Raw genomic sequence first — 16,404 nt, 5'->3', positions numbered from 1 at the left:
GCAAGACCTCTTCAATTCCCAAGGTGATATATCTCTCCCTGGAAAATATTTCACCTCCACTTGGGATATATAGGAAAACACAGGCAATAATGTCGCAAGTTATTTTACTACCGAAGGGAGGCCAAATGTCATCTAATACCATTCCCCAGCTGACCAGAGTTTCCACTTCAGCCCATCCTGGAGGGAGTTACCTCATGGTAGACCAGCTTCCTGGTTGTGGGTCCCAGTAGACCTTGTCCTGAGGGGGATGTTCCACAGACACATCTGAAGAAGTGAGGCGTCCGCTCTGTCCTCGTGGGGAACCTCATGAGGAGCTGCTCAGCAGGTGCTCCATCATCTCACCGATATTCTCATGGCAAGTTCCTGGGGGAACATTCAGCTTAAGGCTCAAAGCCAATTCCTCTCCACCCTGCTCCCCATTTCGGCTTCCCAGTCCTAACCAATGCTTCCTACCTTACAGTGCTAAAGTAGGCAAATGCTCTACGGTCAGTGGAACCCTGGCAGGGGGGGCTGTTGTGTTCTCGGCCAGTGCCCCAACCTCTATGAAGACTGCAGGTCATCGCACTGATGGAGTCCAGGAGCCTAGAAGGGAAACGGCACAGGACAGGTGAACAGCAGTTGAGGATGTCATTATAATGATGGCTGAGACTGACATCCTGGCCATGGCTATGCCTTTGGATGAGGCATTTTTCAGGGACCCAAGGAATTATCTGGCAGTGGGAGGTTTTGTTTTGTTTTTAAACGATGAAACACATAATCCTAGAAACCTGAACAAGGATGCATGAACAAGTATGGAAGACTTTGCTTCTTCATTCCCTTCCACTCCCATCACAGAATCCCTTCGCTGTTATCTCTTTTCCATGTGGGAGATCTGTCAAATATTTGAGAAGGAGTGACAATGCTTTTTCAAAAGTTTAAAGACCACTGGTCCAATGCAAGTTCCCATCAAAGCATTAAAGATTTAGCCTTTGCTGGACTATTTTGAGCTAATCACCTAGACATTAGATTCCATTGTCATGTGACTCTCTAGCTAACAACTGGCCCTAGAAAATTATTTTTTTATTGATATGCAAAATTATTATCTAGGAGTTCCTGTTGTGGCTCAGTGGTAACAGAGCAGACTAGTATCCACAAGGATGCAGGTTCGATCCCTGGCCTTGCTCAGTGGGTTAAGGACCCGGCGTTGCCGTGAGCTGTGGTGTAGGTTGAAGACAAGACTTGGATCTGTCATTGCTGTGGCTGTGGTGTAGGCCAGCAGCTGCAGCTCTGATTCGAGCCCTAGCCTGGGAACTTTCATTTGCCATGGGTGTGGCCCTAAAAAGCATTAAAAAAAAAAAAAAGATTCTATGTAATTTCTTCCTGTTGGCGCTAGTTTTCATTCAGGACCAACAAAACAAGTCTGCTCTCAGACATAGTTGTACAGAACTCCCCTCTCACATTATTTTATTTTTCGATAAATTCTCAGACAGTTAATTTCTTCCAGGAAAACAGCTTCACTATTTCTTGAAATCTCCAACAGGCTGTCTAGGAGCATTCCAAAGAGCCTTCCATTCCTAGTTGTGACTAGGTTTTGGATAATGACACTGTGTGACCACAGAGGCCCCTCTGGTTTTTCATGTAATTGACAACTCAGGGGGCTCATGTACTAACTATTACGGGAGTCCTGGGAAGAATACCCTGGAGCCAGACCCTTTCACTTCTCCATGCTTAGTGCCAGGCTATAGCCTAAAAAAATTCCCCAGAACACTCCCAGGGAAAAGACAAGCTAGGAAATTATCAAAGCACCCAGCTTCATGAATTCCCCAGGCTGGCAATACCTCCCATCTACCTCTTTGATATAGTAGGAGGCATGATATTAAGATACTCTCTTCCATAGCTCCTTCATCTTAGACAGCTTGGATCTATAACCTCAATCCCTATCATAGCATTTAGCACAGGATACAAGCTCAGAAAATACTTATATTGAAATAAACGGAAATGTTACAAATAAACATTAAGCATATACTGGAGTTCCCCTGCGGCACAGTGAGTTAAGGATCTGACGTTTGTCACTGCAGTGGCTCTGGTCGCTGCAGTGGCACAAGTTCAATCCCCAGCTGGGGATCATCCACATGCCTTGGCCATAGCAAAACAAACAAAAAAATTTAAGCATATACTATATGTAGGACATGTGACAGATTCCATCCATATTGTAACCTCCTTACACTGATTCTCTTTCTCTAGTTCTTTTTTTTTTTTTTTTTTTTTTTGGCTTTTTGTCCTTTTAGGGCTGTACCAGCAGCACATGGAGGTTCCCAGGCTAGGGGTCTAATCGGAGCTGTAGCTGCCGGCCTACACCACAGCCACAGCAACGTCAGATCCAAGCCTCATCTGCGACCTACACCACAGCTCACGGCAATGCCAGATCCTTAACCCACTGATCGAGGCCAGGGATCGAACCTGCAACCTCATGGTTCCTGGTCAAATTCATTTCTGCTGTGCCATGATGGGACCTCCTCTTTCTCTAGTTCTATGCCTTCCCTTTTTCCTGTGATCTTAAGATCAAAAACTCTGGGCTCCGTTCAGCCTATATTTTGAAATGCAGTCCTTTGTGACTTGGCACTTCCTTCAATGTACAGAGGGCATCGGTCTTTTCATTCTGGAGCCTGAGTATATGCAAGAGAGAGGGAAAAACAGAAAAGAAAATCATGGACTTGGAGAACAGACTTGTGGTTGCCAAAGGGGAGGAAGAGGGAATGGGGTGGCTGGGGACCTTGGGGTTAAGAAATACAAACTATTGCCTTTGGAATGGATTAGCAATGAGCTCCTACTGTGTAGCACTGGGATCTATATCTAGTCACTTATGATGGAGCATGAAAATGTGAGAAAACAGAATGTGTACATGTATGTGGAACTGGGTCACTTTGCTGTACAGTAGAAAAAAACTGTATTGGGGAAATAACAATTTTTATATATATATATATATATATATATATATATATATATATATATATATACACACACATACATATAAAAGAGGGAGAGGGAAAAAACAGCAGCCTGACAAAGCAGGGGCCTCATGGGATTGTACATGCCTGGACAGGAGAGAAATGGTATGGAAAAATCCAAACAGAACATTTTTATATTGAAGCTGGGTGCTGGGTCTCTGCTTCCTGATCATCAATGGAGAATATTCTCTGAGTGTAGAGGGGAAAAGTGATTTGAGTCTATTATCAGGCCAAAGCAGCATCCTCCCCATGTCTGCTCTGGTCTCCGGATAAAGGTGTGGGGCCCCATCTCTCTGTGTAAGACCTGAGCTGAGAGGGGCCTCCTTATCTCTGTGAAAGCAGAACAGCTGCACAAGGCATTGTACCAAAATCCAGGCATGGGGCCTGCTTCCAGCTCCACATTTGTCCCATTCCCAAGCTCCCTGGGCAGCCTATTGGTTGTCAGATTCCTCACCTGCCATGGCCAAGTTCAGAGGACTCATTATTTATCAAATCTTCTCAAGATGATAAAACTCTTTTGCCATGTCTTTGACCGTGAGGGGGCAGGGAAGGAGGCCTGGCCAAAGCCTTCCACCAGGACTGTGGGGAGCAGTTTTTGAGGTTCCTGGCTGCTTTGGGATAGTAAAGGGGAGAGTCAGAGTAAAACTAAAAAAGAGGGAAGCTGAGAGCTCCCCGCTGTAGGTTGGTTCTAAATTCTGGATTTAGGGGTCCTTCACTTCCGTTTAGGTGTCTGGGCCATGATCACGAGCTAGGAAAATGGCCAGGGTCTTGGGGGAGAGGCTCTACAGGAATGAAAAATGTTCATCCATCTGCAGTTGTGTCTCTATAGGTGCAGGAAACTGAGGAAACCCAGCTGAGGGCTGTGGAACTGAATAGCCCAGTATCAGACCTCTCCTCCTCAAACCGGTCTGAGAGTGTCTTTCTCTTCCCCTAAAGCCCACTGTGGCTCCCACTGATTAGATAATAAAGCCCAGACTTCTAGCAAGGCCCTGACCATCTGATCCAACCCACCTGGCAGCCTCGTTCCCTGCCATCTTTCCAGGTACTGTGTGTTTCGGCCAGTTGAGATTCCCTGATGGTCTATGATGGCACAAACTCTTTAGAACCTCTGTGCTGTTCCTATGCGGTTTGTCTGTATAAGCTGCCTTTTTACTCTCCCTACCTGATAAGTTCCTACTCACACTTCAAGGCCCAAAGGCTCCTCTGTCACCTCTCGGATAGATGCGCCTGTCCTCAGGATGATTCTGCAGAGAACAGGGTAAACAAAGGAATGCACTTCACCTTGCCCCCGTTACAGCAATCCCTTCAACCATCTGATCTGGAATTTTCAAACTTCTTCAGCACTCAACTAAAGAAGAGCTTCTTATATGAAATCCTCCTAGATTTTAGCAACTTTTTTTTTCTTTTCTTTTTCTTTTTTTTTTTATATTTTAGCAACTTCTAACCACTGCAGTTATTCCAGCATTTCCAGAATGGACAGACACTGCACTAAATAAGGGTTTTGTACTTACATATTATTCCCAAAGAAGAAATGTCTGTTTCTTCCCAGACCCTCCTATAAAATGATTGTGTGTCTTCAGTTTTAGCCAACAAAATGCCCAACCCACACTTACACACACCATCCATTTAAGTCTCAGCTCCCAGCCAGTTTTCACTTCATGGTGTCAGAGAACAATCTTACTGCCTTTCCAAAAGATATATAGAAGGAGTACTTTGCTCATCCTTAGCTGACCATTCTCTTTAAAGACTGAGATTCACAATGAACCTAAATCCCAATATCCACCTTTCCATGTGCTCGGAGAGGTGTAAACACATCAAGACCAAGAAAGACCAGGATCTTCCTGGTGCTGATTTTCCACTGTCCACCAACGCACAGGACACACTGGCAGACCCAAGAGTTGGGACACGCACAGGGATGTTGGGTCTCTCTCTTATACCCTGATCGCCTTGCACTTTTCATCACTAGGCACGTGGGCTTTCCTAGCTTTGTACCAGCTTGTGCCCCTACACAAGCATAGATTCGGTTTTTCCCTCTGGCAAACATCAAAGACCTCAATATCCACTTTGTAGCCAACTTAAAAAGCAATGAATGGCTTTGCTGATGTAATCTAAAGATTAGGATGTGATAACTAATGTAAAATGTCCTGGGGACAAAGGAACCTGGTACCCCTATCCACACAGAAATGTCTGCTGATAACTTCTGCCACAACAGTGGAAATTTTTGCTTTTTGGCTCCAAAGAGCATGTGCTTTTTTGAGTTGTGCAATATACTTTCTACTTCTTCTTTCCCTCTTCCTCTGATTAATCTCATCTACAGCTTCCCAAATATGATTCTTTTTTTTTTTTTTGTCTTTTTTTGTGGGGGGAGCTGCATCTACGGCATATGGAAGTTCCCAGGCTAGGGGTCAAATCAGAGGTGCAGCTGTCGGCCTACGCCACAGCCACAGCCTCAGCAACTCGGGATCCCAGCCGCATCTGCAATCTACACTACAGTTCATGGCAACACCGGATCCTTAGCCCACTGAGAGAGACCAGGTATCAAACCTACACCTTCATGGATACGAGTCAGGTTTGTTACCACTGAGCCAGAATGAGAACTCCCCCATATGTGATTCTTACAGTCCATGACACTTTGGTCTTTATTTTCAATTTCTTGGTTCACGAATTAGCCAGTATTTATGGAATGCCTACCCTGTGCTCTCCTCTGTACTAAGGTCAGTCACATAAAGTTAACTAAGAAATGGTCCTTGTACGTAAACTTCTGCATTCTTTTTTTTTTTTAATGATTTTGATTTTTTCCATCATAGCTGGTTGGCAGTGTTCTGTCAAGTTTCTACTGTACAGCCAGGTGAGCCAGGCACACATACATATATATGTTCTTTTTCTCACATCATCATGCTCCATCATAAGTGACTAGAACTTCTGCATTCTTGATGCAGTGATGGACACATTCAAATTATGAGGTGATGTGATTACTCCAGGGACTCACGAATGAGAGTGATAATAAGAGTATTCATAGTGCAAGGAGAGAGAGGATGTGAAAGCTCCTGGTGGGATGAAAAAAAAAAAAGCTTTGCAGAAAAGAAAACAGCTGAGTAAGGATCTCGCAGGATGCTAGAACCAGAAGCAAGGGAAGGGCAAAAGTCATTGGCGGCAGAAGAAACATTTGAGGAATGGCACATAATAGTGACGATGTGTGACGAGTTCAGAGACTACTGTGACCAAGAGGAAAAGCAATTCTCAACATAGTTCCTTCCAAGCCAAGACACATCCAAAGGACCTGTACTGAACCCGCACAAATTTCATCATGCTAACTATGGCTCTGAAAATTATTTTTGGCTTAAGAAACCACTTGAAATGGAAAGGACTATATATAATGCTAAAACAGGAATACTCTTGAGTCTACAATTATATTAAAGCAGTACGTAGACAGCACCTTCAGTATTTCAGCTATTATTCTATCAAATTATTTACGACATGTCTCACGACTGACAGCACCACGCCAGAGTATCATGGAAAGAACAACCAGACTACAATACTGAGAATAGATATGGGTAAGACTGTAAAGCAGACCCTATACACCATGCTACGCAATACTGACTTGATTCCATAGGCAAAAGAGTCATTAAAGATTTTTAAATTCAATGAATGAATCACAATGCCTTCTATATACCATTTACACATAGCTTTTTAGAAATATTTAGTTAGAATCCAGTTATCAAAATGATTTCCTAGGTGGGAATTCCCATTGTAGCTCGGCGGATTAAGAAACTGACTGGTATCCATGAGGATGCAAGTTTGATCCCTGGTCTCACTCAGTGGGTTAAGGATCTGGCATTGCCATGAGCTGTGGTGTAGGTCACAGACATGGCTTGAATCTGGCGTTGCTGTGGCTTCAACATAGGCTGGCAGCTGTGACTCCAATTAGACCCCTGGGAACTTCCATATGCCACAGGTGTGGCCTTAAGAAATCTGTATATTAAAAAAAAAAGATTCCCTAGGTTGTAGCAGCATGAAGTTGCTCAAACTCTGTCATAAATGTACCCTGAAGCCTTTGAGCTATGCACAAACCCAAAGAAGATTCCAATTTCACTTGTGATTTAATGTTTCTTTATAGAAATAAATTCTTTTTTTTTTTTTTGACTTTCTTTTTCTAGGGCCTCACTTGCAGCACATGGAGTTTCCCAGGCTAGGAGTCCAATTGGAGCTGTAGCCGCAAGCCTACACCAGGGCCACAGCAACACGGGATCCAAGCTGCGTCTGCAACCTACACCACAGCTCACGGCAACGCTGGATCCTTAACCCACTGAGTGAGACCAGGGATCGAACCTGTGTCCTCATGGATGCCAGTCAGGTTCGTTAACCCCTGAGCCACAATGGGAACTCCAAGAAATAAATTCTTAAAAAGAAACTCAAGAGCTACAGAGTGTATTCTTATAGCAATAACTCCCACTTATTAAACACTGACTTTGCACCAGGCAGATATTTCCTCTACCCGTTAATGACAACCTCATGAGGCTAATTTACCTTCTCCACGATCGCATAGTCAATGAAAAGCAGAGCTGGTGTATCAAGTCTGGTTTGTCTGAACTCAATCTCTGTCTGAGCATAACCTCCTCTGTGCCTGGAGGGCTCAAGCTCTTTACTTCAATGTGCATGAAAGTATCAACTTCAGCAATAGCGACAATGAGATTTATATTTGATTTACATTTTATAGAAATGTATCCTAATTACTTTTTTCACACCTTCCTAGCTTTCTTCCTACCACTTAAAAAAAAAAAAAAAAAAACCTTGTGTGCTATTGTCATCTGAAGCCAATATTCCTAACTTAACAAAAACAGGCTTTTTGCTACGGGATTAAAAAAAAAGGCAGAGTAGGAATATCAAAGGGTGGAGCAGGACAACAGAAAAGAATTAACAAAATGACAGTAAGAAAATACCTATCAATAATTACTTTAAATGTAAGTGGACCAACTGCTCTAATCAAAAGCATAGATCAGATTTGTGCTTGCCAAGGGGGTGGGGGGAGGAAGTGGGATGGACTGGGAGTGTGGGGTTGGTAGATGCAAACTATTACATTTAGAATGAGTAAGCAATGAAGTCCTACTGTACAGCACAGGAAACTATATCCAATCTCTTGGGATAGAACATGATGGGAGATAGTATGAGAAGATAGTATGTATGATTGGGTCACTATGCTGTACAGCAGAAACTGACATAACACTATAAATAAATTATAATCAAAAATTTTTAATTTTTAAAAAGACATAGATCAGCTGAATAGATTTTTAAAAAGACACATAATAAAATGCTCAACATCACTGATTATTAGAGAAATGCAAATCAAAACTACTATGAGGTAGTCACCGCACACCAGTCAGAATAGCCATCATGAATAAGTCCACAAATAACAAATGCTGGAGACGGTGTGGAGAAAAGGGACCCTCCTACACTGTTGGTGGGCATGTAAATTAGTATGACCACTATGGAAAACAGTATAGAGGTACCTCAGAAAACTAAATATACTAAATAACTAAATAAACTACCATATGACCCAGCAATCCCACTCCTGGGCATATATCCAGACAAAACTTTCCTTGAAATAGACACATGTACCCATATGTTCACTGCAGCACTAGTCACAATAGCTGAGACATGGAAACTACCTAAATGTCCACTGACAGATGAATGGATTAAGAAGATGTGGCATGTATACACAATGGAATACTACTCAGCCATAAAAAAGAAGAAAATAATGCCATTTGCAACAACATGGATGGAACTAGAGACTCTCAGACTAAGTGAAGTAAGTCAGAAAGAGAAAGACAAATACCATGGCACTTATATCTGGAATCTAATATACAGCACAAATAAACCTTTCCACAGAAAAGAAACTCATGGACTTGGAGAACAGACTTGTAGATGCCAAGGGGGAGGGGGAGGGAGGGGGGGTGGACTGGGAATCTGGGGTTAATAAATGCAAACTATTGCCTTTGGAATGGATAAGAATGAGGTCCTGCTGTGTAGCACTGGGAACTATATCTAGTCACTTATGATGGAGCACGATGGAGAATAATGTGAGAAAAAGAATGAATATATATGTATGTGTGACTGGGTCACTTTGCTGTACAGGAGAAAATTGACAGAACACTATAAATGATACTGGAAAAAGATAAATAAAACTACAATAAACAAAAAAAATAATATTTTTTAAAAAAAGACACACAATATACTGCCTGCAAGAGATTCACTGCAGATATAAAGACACACACACTGAACATGAAGGGATAGAAAAATGTATTACATGCAAATGGAAAGGAAAAGAAAACTGAAGTAGCAATTCTTAGATGAGATAAAATAGACTTTAAAACTCTCCAATGCCTACTTCAGATGTGGTTATGAAGGAAATGGGTAAGAGAAGGCTCTAAGAAAGCAGTCAGGAGTATGGGATGCAAACCATGTGCCAGGCTTTCTCCTAAGTGTTTCAAGTATATTAATCAACACATTTAGTCCTTGAAGTTACCACTAAGGACACTGAAGCATGAAGAAGGTAAATAATGTACCCGAGGTCACACAAGAGCCAAGATGAGAACAAACACAGTCTGGCTCTGGATACACATTAACCACATACTCTGCTTCCTCTCAAAAGGGACAATCCCAGGCTAGGAGTTGAATCAGAGCTACAGGTGCTGGTCTACACCACAGCCACAGCAATGCAGGATCCGAGCTCCGATTGACCCCTAGCCTGGGAACATCCACATGTCGAGGATGCAGCCCTAAAAAGCAATAAAAAAAACTGCATTTTTTAAAAAGTCGGGGCTCTTGGCATCCGGTGGCCTGCAGCACAGGCCTGCCCTGCCGCCAAGGTCCCCAGGAGGAAGGTCAGTTCTGAGGCAGGGTGGCAAAGGGAGACCCAGAGCAGATGGGCAAGGTTGTTGGCCCAACCCGCTCCTGCTAAAGTGAAAATGAAGCCAAAAAAAAAAAAAAGGCAGTAGGAAAGGATAAATCTTCAGACAAAAAAGGTGCAAATAAAAGAGGAAAGGGAAGCAAAGGGAAAACAGGCTCAAGGGACTAACCAGAGACTAAAGAAGATTTACCTGCAGAAAACAGAGAAACTACAAAGGAGGAGAGCCCAGCCTCTGATCAAGCAGGAGAGAAAGAAGCCAAGTCTCATAAATACCACACGCCTGGCCCTGTCCGTGTCCCTGTCTCCCTTCTTGTACAATCCAGAGGAATATTTTCATCAACTATTTTGTATATGTACTTTTTTTAGTAGCTCTAGAAACATTTTCAAGGAGACAATCCCACCACACCCCATTTTAAGTGTAAATGCATTTTTTTTAAGAAGTGAAATTATTTGTTGGTTTTTTTTTTTTTTTTTTCGGTAGAACAAAAAATAGTGGGATATTGAATATGGGAGGCTTTGATTGTCTTGGGTGTTGGCTTAACATTCCGTAGATGGGGTAGCTTTTATACCCTATAACACAAACTTACTAAATGGCAATTACGAGTCCTTTGTGCACTAAACATCGCGAACATTTAAATTTACTTCTCTTCCCATGTTGTTTCCCGTAAAACTGTTTCCTAAAGCAAACCACTCCTTGATCTTGACTCCCCTTGTCGGAAATCTGTGCACCCTGTAATATCTTTGGTTGTGGTGGTAAGTTTTCCTAGTAATTTTGTTAATGTGCTGTGAGCAATTGAAAACTAGAGTTTATAGTGTATATAATATTAAATTGTAAATTAGTGGGACTTAGCCTACCAACATTTGAAGATATTGGTACTTATTTGCCTATTAAGGAAAATTTGTCTCCAAATTTTAAGCTGGAAATTCACTGGAACAACTGTTCAGAAAAGAATCACAGCCATTTGATTTCTTAGACTTTTTGGTACATATGTTAAGAATTGTGTACAAATTGAAATGTCTGTGTACTGACCCTCAAAACAGCCAATAGGGAGTTCCCGTCATGGCTCAGTAGTTAACGAATCCGACTAGGAACCATGAGGTTTCCAGGTTCAAACCCTGGCCTCACCCAGTGGGTTAAGGATCCATCGTTGCCATGAACTGTGGTGTAGGTTGCAGATGCAGCTGGGATCCGGCGTTGCTGTGGCTGTGGTGTAGGCTGGCGGCTACAGCCCTGATTAGACCCCCCTAGCCTAGGAACCTCCATATGCCGTGGGTGTGGCCCTAAAAAGACAAGAAAAACAGCCAATAAATCTCAATTGTAAAAGAAAAAAAAAAGTCAGAAAGACAGGGAGAACTAGGTTCTTACAATCAAGGAGGCACTGAGAATGGGCTGTGCACCCAGCACTGTGCTGAAGACCACACTCGGCAGAGACAGAGATGCATTCATGTTGGGCTGCAGAAGTTAATGTGTAAGGTAATTTTTTTTTTTTTTTGGTTTGTTAAAGCCTCAGTCTATCAAAATCTCTTATCAGGAGTTCCTGTCGTGGCGCAGTGGAAACGAATCCAACTAGGAACCATGAGGTTGCGGGTTCGATCCCTGGCCTTGCTCAGTGGGTTAAAGATCTGGCATTGCCCTGAGCTGTGGTGTAGGTTGCAGACGTGGCTCAAATCCTGCGTTGCTGTGGCTGTGGCGTAGGGTGGCAGCCATAGCTCCAATTGGATCCCTAGCCTGGGAACCTCCATATGCCACCGGTGTGGCCCTAAAAAGCAAAAAAATAAAAAAGAACACTACTTCAGAGTTCCCTTGTGGCACAGCAGATTAAAGATCCAGCTTTGTCACTGCAGTGGCTTGGCTCATTGATACGGCACAGGTTGCATCCCCGGCCGTAAAACTTCTGTAGGCCATGAGTAGGGCTTAAAAAGAAAGGAACATTACTTCAGCTTTGTCATCACTCCTAACTAACCACACTTCATCAGATTAGCAGGAAAACAGCTCCAGGAGCCAGTGCAGGGCAGAGACTGGAGAGACACGGCCACCTCCACGACTGCAAAGGCTGTCCCTCTGTGCCCCTACGCACCTGGTGTCGGTGGACCTGCTCTCCACTACCTGGGAGGTCCTTCTCAGCTTGTCATTTCTGGCCAGCAGGATTCGACCTGGGCTTCCGAGTTCTGCTCAAAATCCACCTGCTCCATAAGACCCTTCTAGGTCCCACAGCCACACACGTGGTGCCTCTTACTGTTTTCCCTTCTATTTCACATTCTTAGTATTTATTCAATTTCTTTAGAAGTCATTTTGAGGACATCACAATTCTAAGCACATCCTATGACCCAGCAACTCCACTTTTAGAAGTCTGCCATGCAAATAGGTCTGCCCAGGTGCACCAAGTATGTTCACTGCAGGCTTCTTTGTAACGACAAAAAACAAACAAAACAAAAGAGAAATCCTCACTGACTGGGAGATTGTTACTTGGAGACAGATAAATGTATTCCTGCACATCCATATAATGGCCTCTTTCTTCACCTCTTAAGCCAGTGGTTCTCAAGTGGGCAATAATTTGGCCCCACAGACATTTGGCAATGTCTCTGGGCATTTTTGGTTGGCACAGTGGAGGCAGCGGTGCTACTAGAACCTAGTCAGTAGAAGCCAGGAATGCTGCTAAACCTCCTATAGTTTAAGATAGCCCCCACAACGAAGAATTATCCAGAACTGAACATCGATAACTCCAAGGGTGAAAAACCCCAGTTAGAGCAGAGTTGCTTTTATTGTTACTTTTTTTTGGGGGGGGGGTCTTTTTAGGAGGCATATGGAGGTTCCCATGCTAGGGGTCAAATCAGAGCTGTACCACCAGCCTACACCACAGCCACAACAATGTCAGATCCAAGCCACGGCTACAACCTATACCACAGCTCATGGCAATGTCAGATCCTTAACCCGCTAAGCGAGGCCAGGGATCCACCCTGCGTCCTCATGGATGCTAGTCAGATTCGTTTCCACTGAGCCACGACAGGAACATTTTTATTAGAGTCCTCTGTGGCGCTCAGTGATAAAAAAATAAACTGCAGGGACCCTCTCACCTATATCTTCCCAAGTTCCAGCCCTTTCTATCGTGCAGCCTAGAACAAACACGGCTAGAAGCTCAGAGCACTCAGAGCTTGGGTGATTTTGCTGCCAATAGTGCGATTGTAAATCAGCAGGAAATGCTCACGTAGCTGGTAATTAATGACCAGCCTCCTACTGTTCTGCGGGGCAGGAGAGACCCTGGAGAAGCAGCCTGATGTCTGGAGCCACCTGCAACTGCACTTGAGCCAACCTCAGCCTTTGGTGTTCTGAGCACCTGAAATCAGCAGGGGAACATCATGGGTCTGGTTAATGGATTTTAGAGTAAGAACAATGAAGATAGGGAAATGGGTCTACTCCCTGGTGCTCAGACATTGGAACGAGTGAAACTAAATGGAGAATACACGCTTGTACGACTTCAAACAAACCAAAAAAAAAAAGGAGCCCATTTCCACCCGTCACAGGGAAGTCTGCTCACTCTACTGAAACTACTCTCAAATCAAGGGTCTGTGAATAATCCTACATGTGATGCTACATTTCTGATTATTTGGAGGTCGTCTTCTATCTTGAACACCCCTTTTTTTTTTTCTTACTATGGCAGAGATATTTAACCAAAATTGTGATGGTCATTCCTACTGTGACTTCAATTAGTTTTACAAATGTCTTGGTGGCCATCACTAATCGATGTGAATTGCCTTCATCAGCCCAGATCTATCTGAATCCAAACTAACATTTTTTACATTAAGTAACGTGGTTCTTCAAAAACTAGGTTTTCCTCCTTTGATGTCCTTTTAACCACCCTGATATTAACATTCCCCACTCCTGCCCTTGCCAGACATGAGCCACGGGCAAGTTTCAATGATAAAGCAGGAAGAGAACAACTCTGGCCCCTTCGTTCCCTCATCCAGGAAATGTAAAGTGCTTCATCCAGCTAGGAACCAGCCCTTCCTCTTAGGATCCGCTGTGCCAATTGGCTCAACAGAGCTCCAGTGGGAAAGAAAGCAAGTGCATCATTTGTGTCAATGACTGGGCATCCAGTCACTTTGCCCTTGACTCTGGCCAAGGAAAGCCTCTTCCAGGTGGCTTCCTAGTACCACCTAAAAACAAAATAGCCAAGGTCAGGACTGAAAAGAAAAGACCATGCACTTACCTTGGTGTGAATGTAAAACCATCTGTTAAACGAGGTTCCAAACTTTGACGCTAAGAAACAAAAGGAAACAGAGACTTAATTTTGACCTACACTTAATTTTATCTAAATAAACACGTGTGTTTGAATGAGAACTTCCCTTAACTGCTAAGTTCTATGTCTCTGCCTATGGGACTTCTGCTATGGTCTGCTTTCACAGTGGATTGCAGAATCTCTAAGGAAAGCTTAGGGACATATCTTAATTTGTCAGTGGGTTCTTACAATGAGCCCCAAATGTTACTTAGTGAAGCTACTATGACTCTAAAGACAAACATGAGTCTCTAGGTTACTGTATCACATGAGTGATGAGAGCAGGGATGCAGCAGAAGCCTTTGCCACCACTGACAGTTAATGTGCCAGACTTCAGGACACTTACTGTGGACACAACAGCCATGTGCTCATACTTGCAGAACGTGCTGACAATGAGTGTCTCATTCTCATCCAGCTCCCACAATTCAAAGCACCTGTTGGAGACGGGGAGGAGTGGGAGGGAAGCAAACTTGGATTACACCAAGACAGCAATTCGCTTCTAGGATTACATAGTCCATTGCCACCAAATTAACAAACTAAGTTATTCCTATAGAAGCAAAGCCCATATCATTAAAAGATTTCGCTAACTCTCAAGCCATTTGGCTTTATGCTTGTATTGCTGTTTTCCTAGTCACAGACTGGAAAATTAGATAGGAAAGCTTTTAGAAAGAGATAGGGAAAGATGGAATGGCTGGCAAAAATCCATTACCTTGCTTCCAATGAGAAAAGATGGGAAAATAAGTTCTGGGGAGACAAGGATGAATCTCCACAATGCTCTCGAAAGCACACAGTCCGACATAGTTACATCTTCCCAGTTATATGGACACGAATTTGTTGAATGATTTGAATACATGTCTTACACGGTCATTAAAAATATGTGTGATGTCTTGCACAGTGACTGGCTAAGTACATAAATGCTCCAAACAGCTGTCCTGAATCTGCAGTGTTGAAGCTCAACTGCCAGAGAGGCTCAATCTTTAACGTCCCACTTTTATCCTTCCATGCAACACCTGCCAACACCCAAAGGGTGATTTTTAATGCCAGAGTCTCCATTGCTAAGCCTGGCATTCCAAAAAAAAAAAAAAAAAAGAGAGAGAGAGAGAATGAATTCACATAAGAAGAAGAAAATGGGAAGAAAGAGAAAGATACAGTAACCTAGACTGGACATTCTTTTCTGAGGCGCACATTCAACTCCTTCCCTATTTTATAATTAGGTTCTATTCCTTATTGAGCTGTAATAGTGCTTTATATGTTCTAGATCAGCAGCATCCAATGGCACTATCATGTGAACAGTGTGTCTAATTTTAAATGTCCTATGCCAAATTTAAAAAGAGTAAAAAAATTAAATTTAATATTAATACTGTATATAAAATATATCAAAATATTCTTTAAATATACAACCAATATAAAGTTTATATTGAGATATTTTGCACTCTTGTTTTCAAAGTTTTTAAAATCTGGTGTGTATTTTATACATCACAATTGGACTAACCACATTTCAAGTGCTCAAGAGTTACATATGGGTAATGGCTACAGTATTGGATACTGCAGGTCTAGATTTTTTTTTACTACGATCCTTCTTGGCTTACACTCTCATTCTGGTAATGATATCTTTTTTAATTTCTGTTTTGAAACAGTTTCAAACCTAAGGAAAAGCTGCAAAAACAATACAAAGATTCCCCTACCCCTTCACCCAAATTCCTCAATTGTTAAATATTACCTCCCTCCCTCTCTCTCCACCTCTCCTATTTATGTACTATTTCTGATATGATTCCCCAACCACCCTCAAAATATTACTGTTACTTTCCAGGGGATTCTCTCATAGATTATGCCCATACGACCCACCAGTCTGCAAACCAACACTGATAAACACGACCATTAAATCCACAGACCCTATTCAAATTTGGCAACAGTGCCAACAACGTATCTTTCTTATCTAATTCAGGATTCTATGCAGAAACACGGTTCGCCTGAGTGTCGTGTTTCATCAATATCCCTCAAGCTGAAGTAATTTCTCACTCTTTAGAAAGTGTCGTTCATATCCTTTGTACACATACATTCACTTTCTTTTCGCCTTGCACGCGCTCTCCTGGGCTCCTGGGCTCCGGGGGTGCAGGCTTCCGCCCTGCGGTTCTTCCTGGCAGCCCCACCGGCTGCGCAGGCGCTCTAGGAGCCACTCCCATCCACGAACGGAACTCCGGAGCGGGCTTGCCCGACAGCCTTTGTTTCCTAGGCA

At 42.9% G+C, this 16,404-nt stretch overlaps 1 protein-coding gene and 1 pseudogene across 21 annotated transcripts in view; one reads left to right on the top strand and one right to left on the bottom strand.

Annotated features, from left to right (window-relative positions):
• LOC100621421 (acidic mammalian chitinase) overlaps positions 1-16,314 on the bottom strand; it is a 68,495-nt gene extending 52,181 nt beyond the window's left edge. For 9 of the 21 annotated variants that reach the window (XR_014844519.1, XR_014844520.1, XR_014844521.1 and 6 more), the window contains exons 1-5: positions 16,226-16,314; positions 14,515-14,602; positions 14,103-14,152; positions 454-582; positions 192-363 (exon numbers count right to left, since the gene is read on the bottom strand). Coding sequence is in view for 2 of the 21 variants with exons in the window: in XM_085023664.1 (XP_084879790.1) it covers positions 192-196 (5 nt within the window). In the remaining 19 variants the exon portion in view is untranslated. Of the gene's footprint in view, positions 1-191; positions 364-453; positions 583-2,439; positions 2,646-4,168; positions 4,232-14,102; positions 14,153-14,514; positions 14,603-14,877; positions 15,230-16,187 lie in introns of all 21 variants that reach the window. The other 12 variants (XR_014844523.1, XR_014844525.1, XM_085023659.1 and 9 more) reach the window with 6 other exon arrangements.
• LOC110260489 (non-histone chromosomal protein HMG-14 pseudogene) lies at positions 9,529-16,338 on the top strand (annotated as a pseudogene).
• Positions 16,339-16,404: the final 66 nt, after the last annotated feature.

Source organism: Sus scrofa, chromosome 4, assembly GCF_054392235.1.
Source record: "Sus scrofa isolate SSC_HxYL_T2T_F1_AM1 chromosome 4, Sscrofa_HxYL_maternal_Yorkshire_Landrace_v2.0, whole genome shotgun sequence".
Classification (NCBI taxonomy): domain Eukaryota; kingdom Metazoa; phylum Chordata; class Mammalia; order Artiodactyla; family Suidae; genus Sus; species Sus scrofa.
The sequence above is the reverse complement of the archived record's forward strand: the minus strand, read 5'-3'. Positions and strand labels throughout refer to the sequence as shown.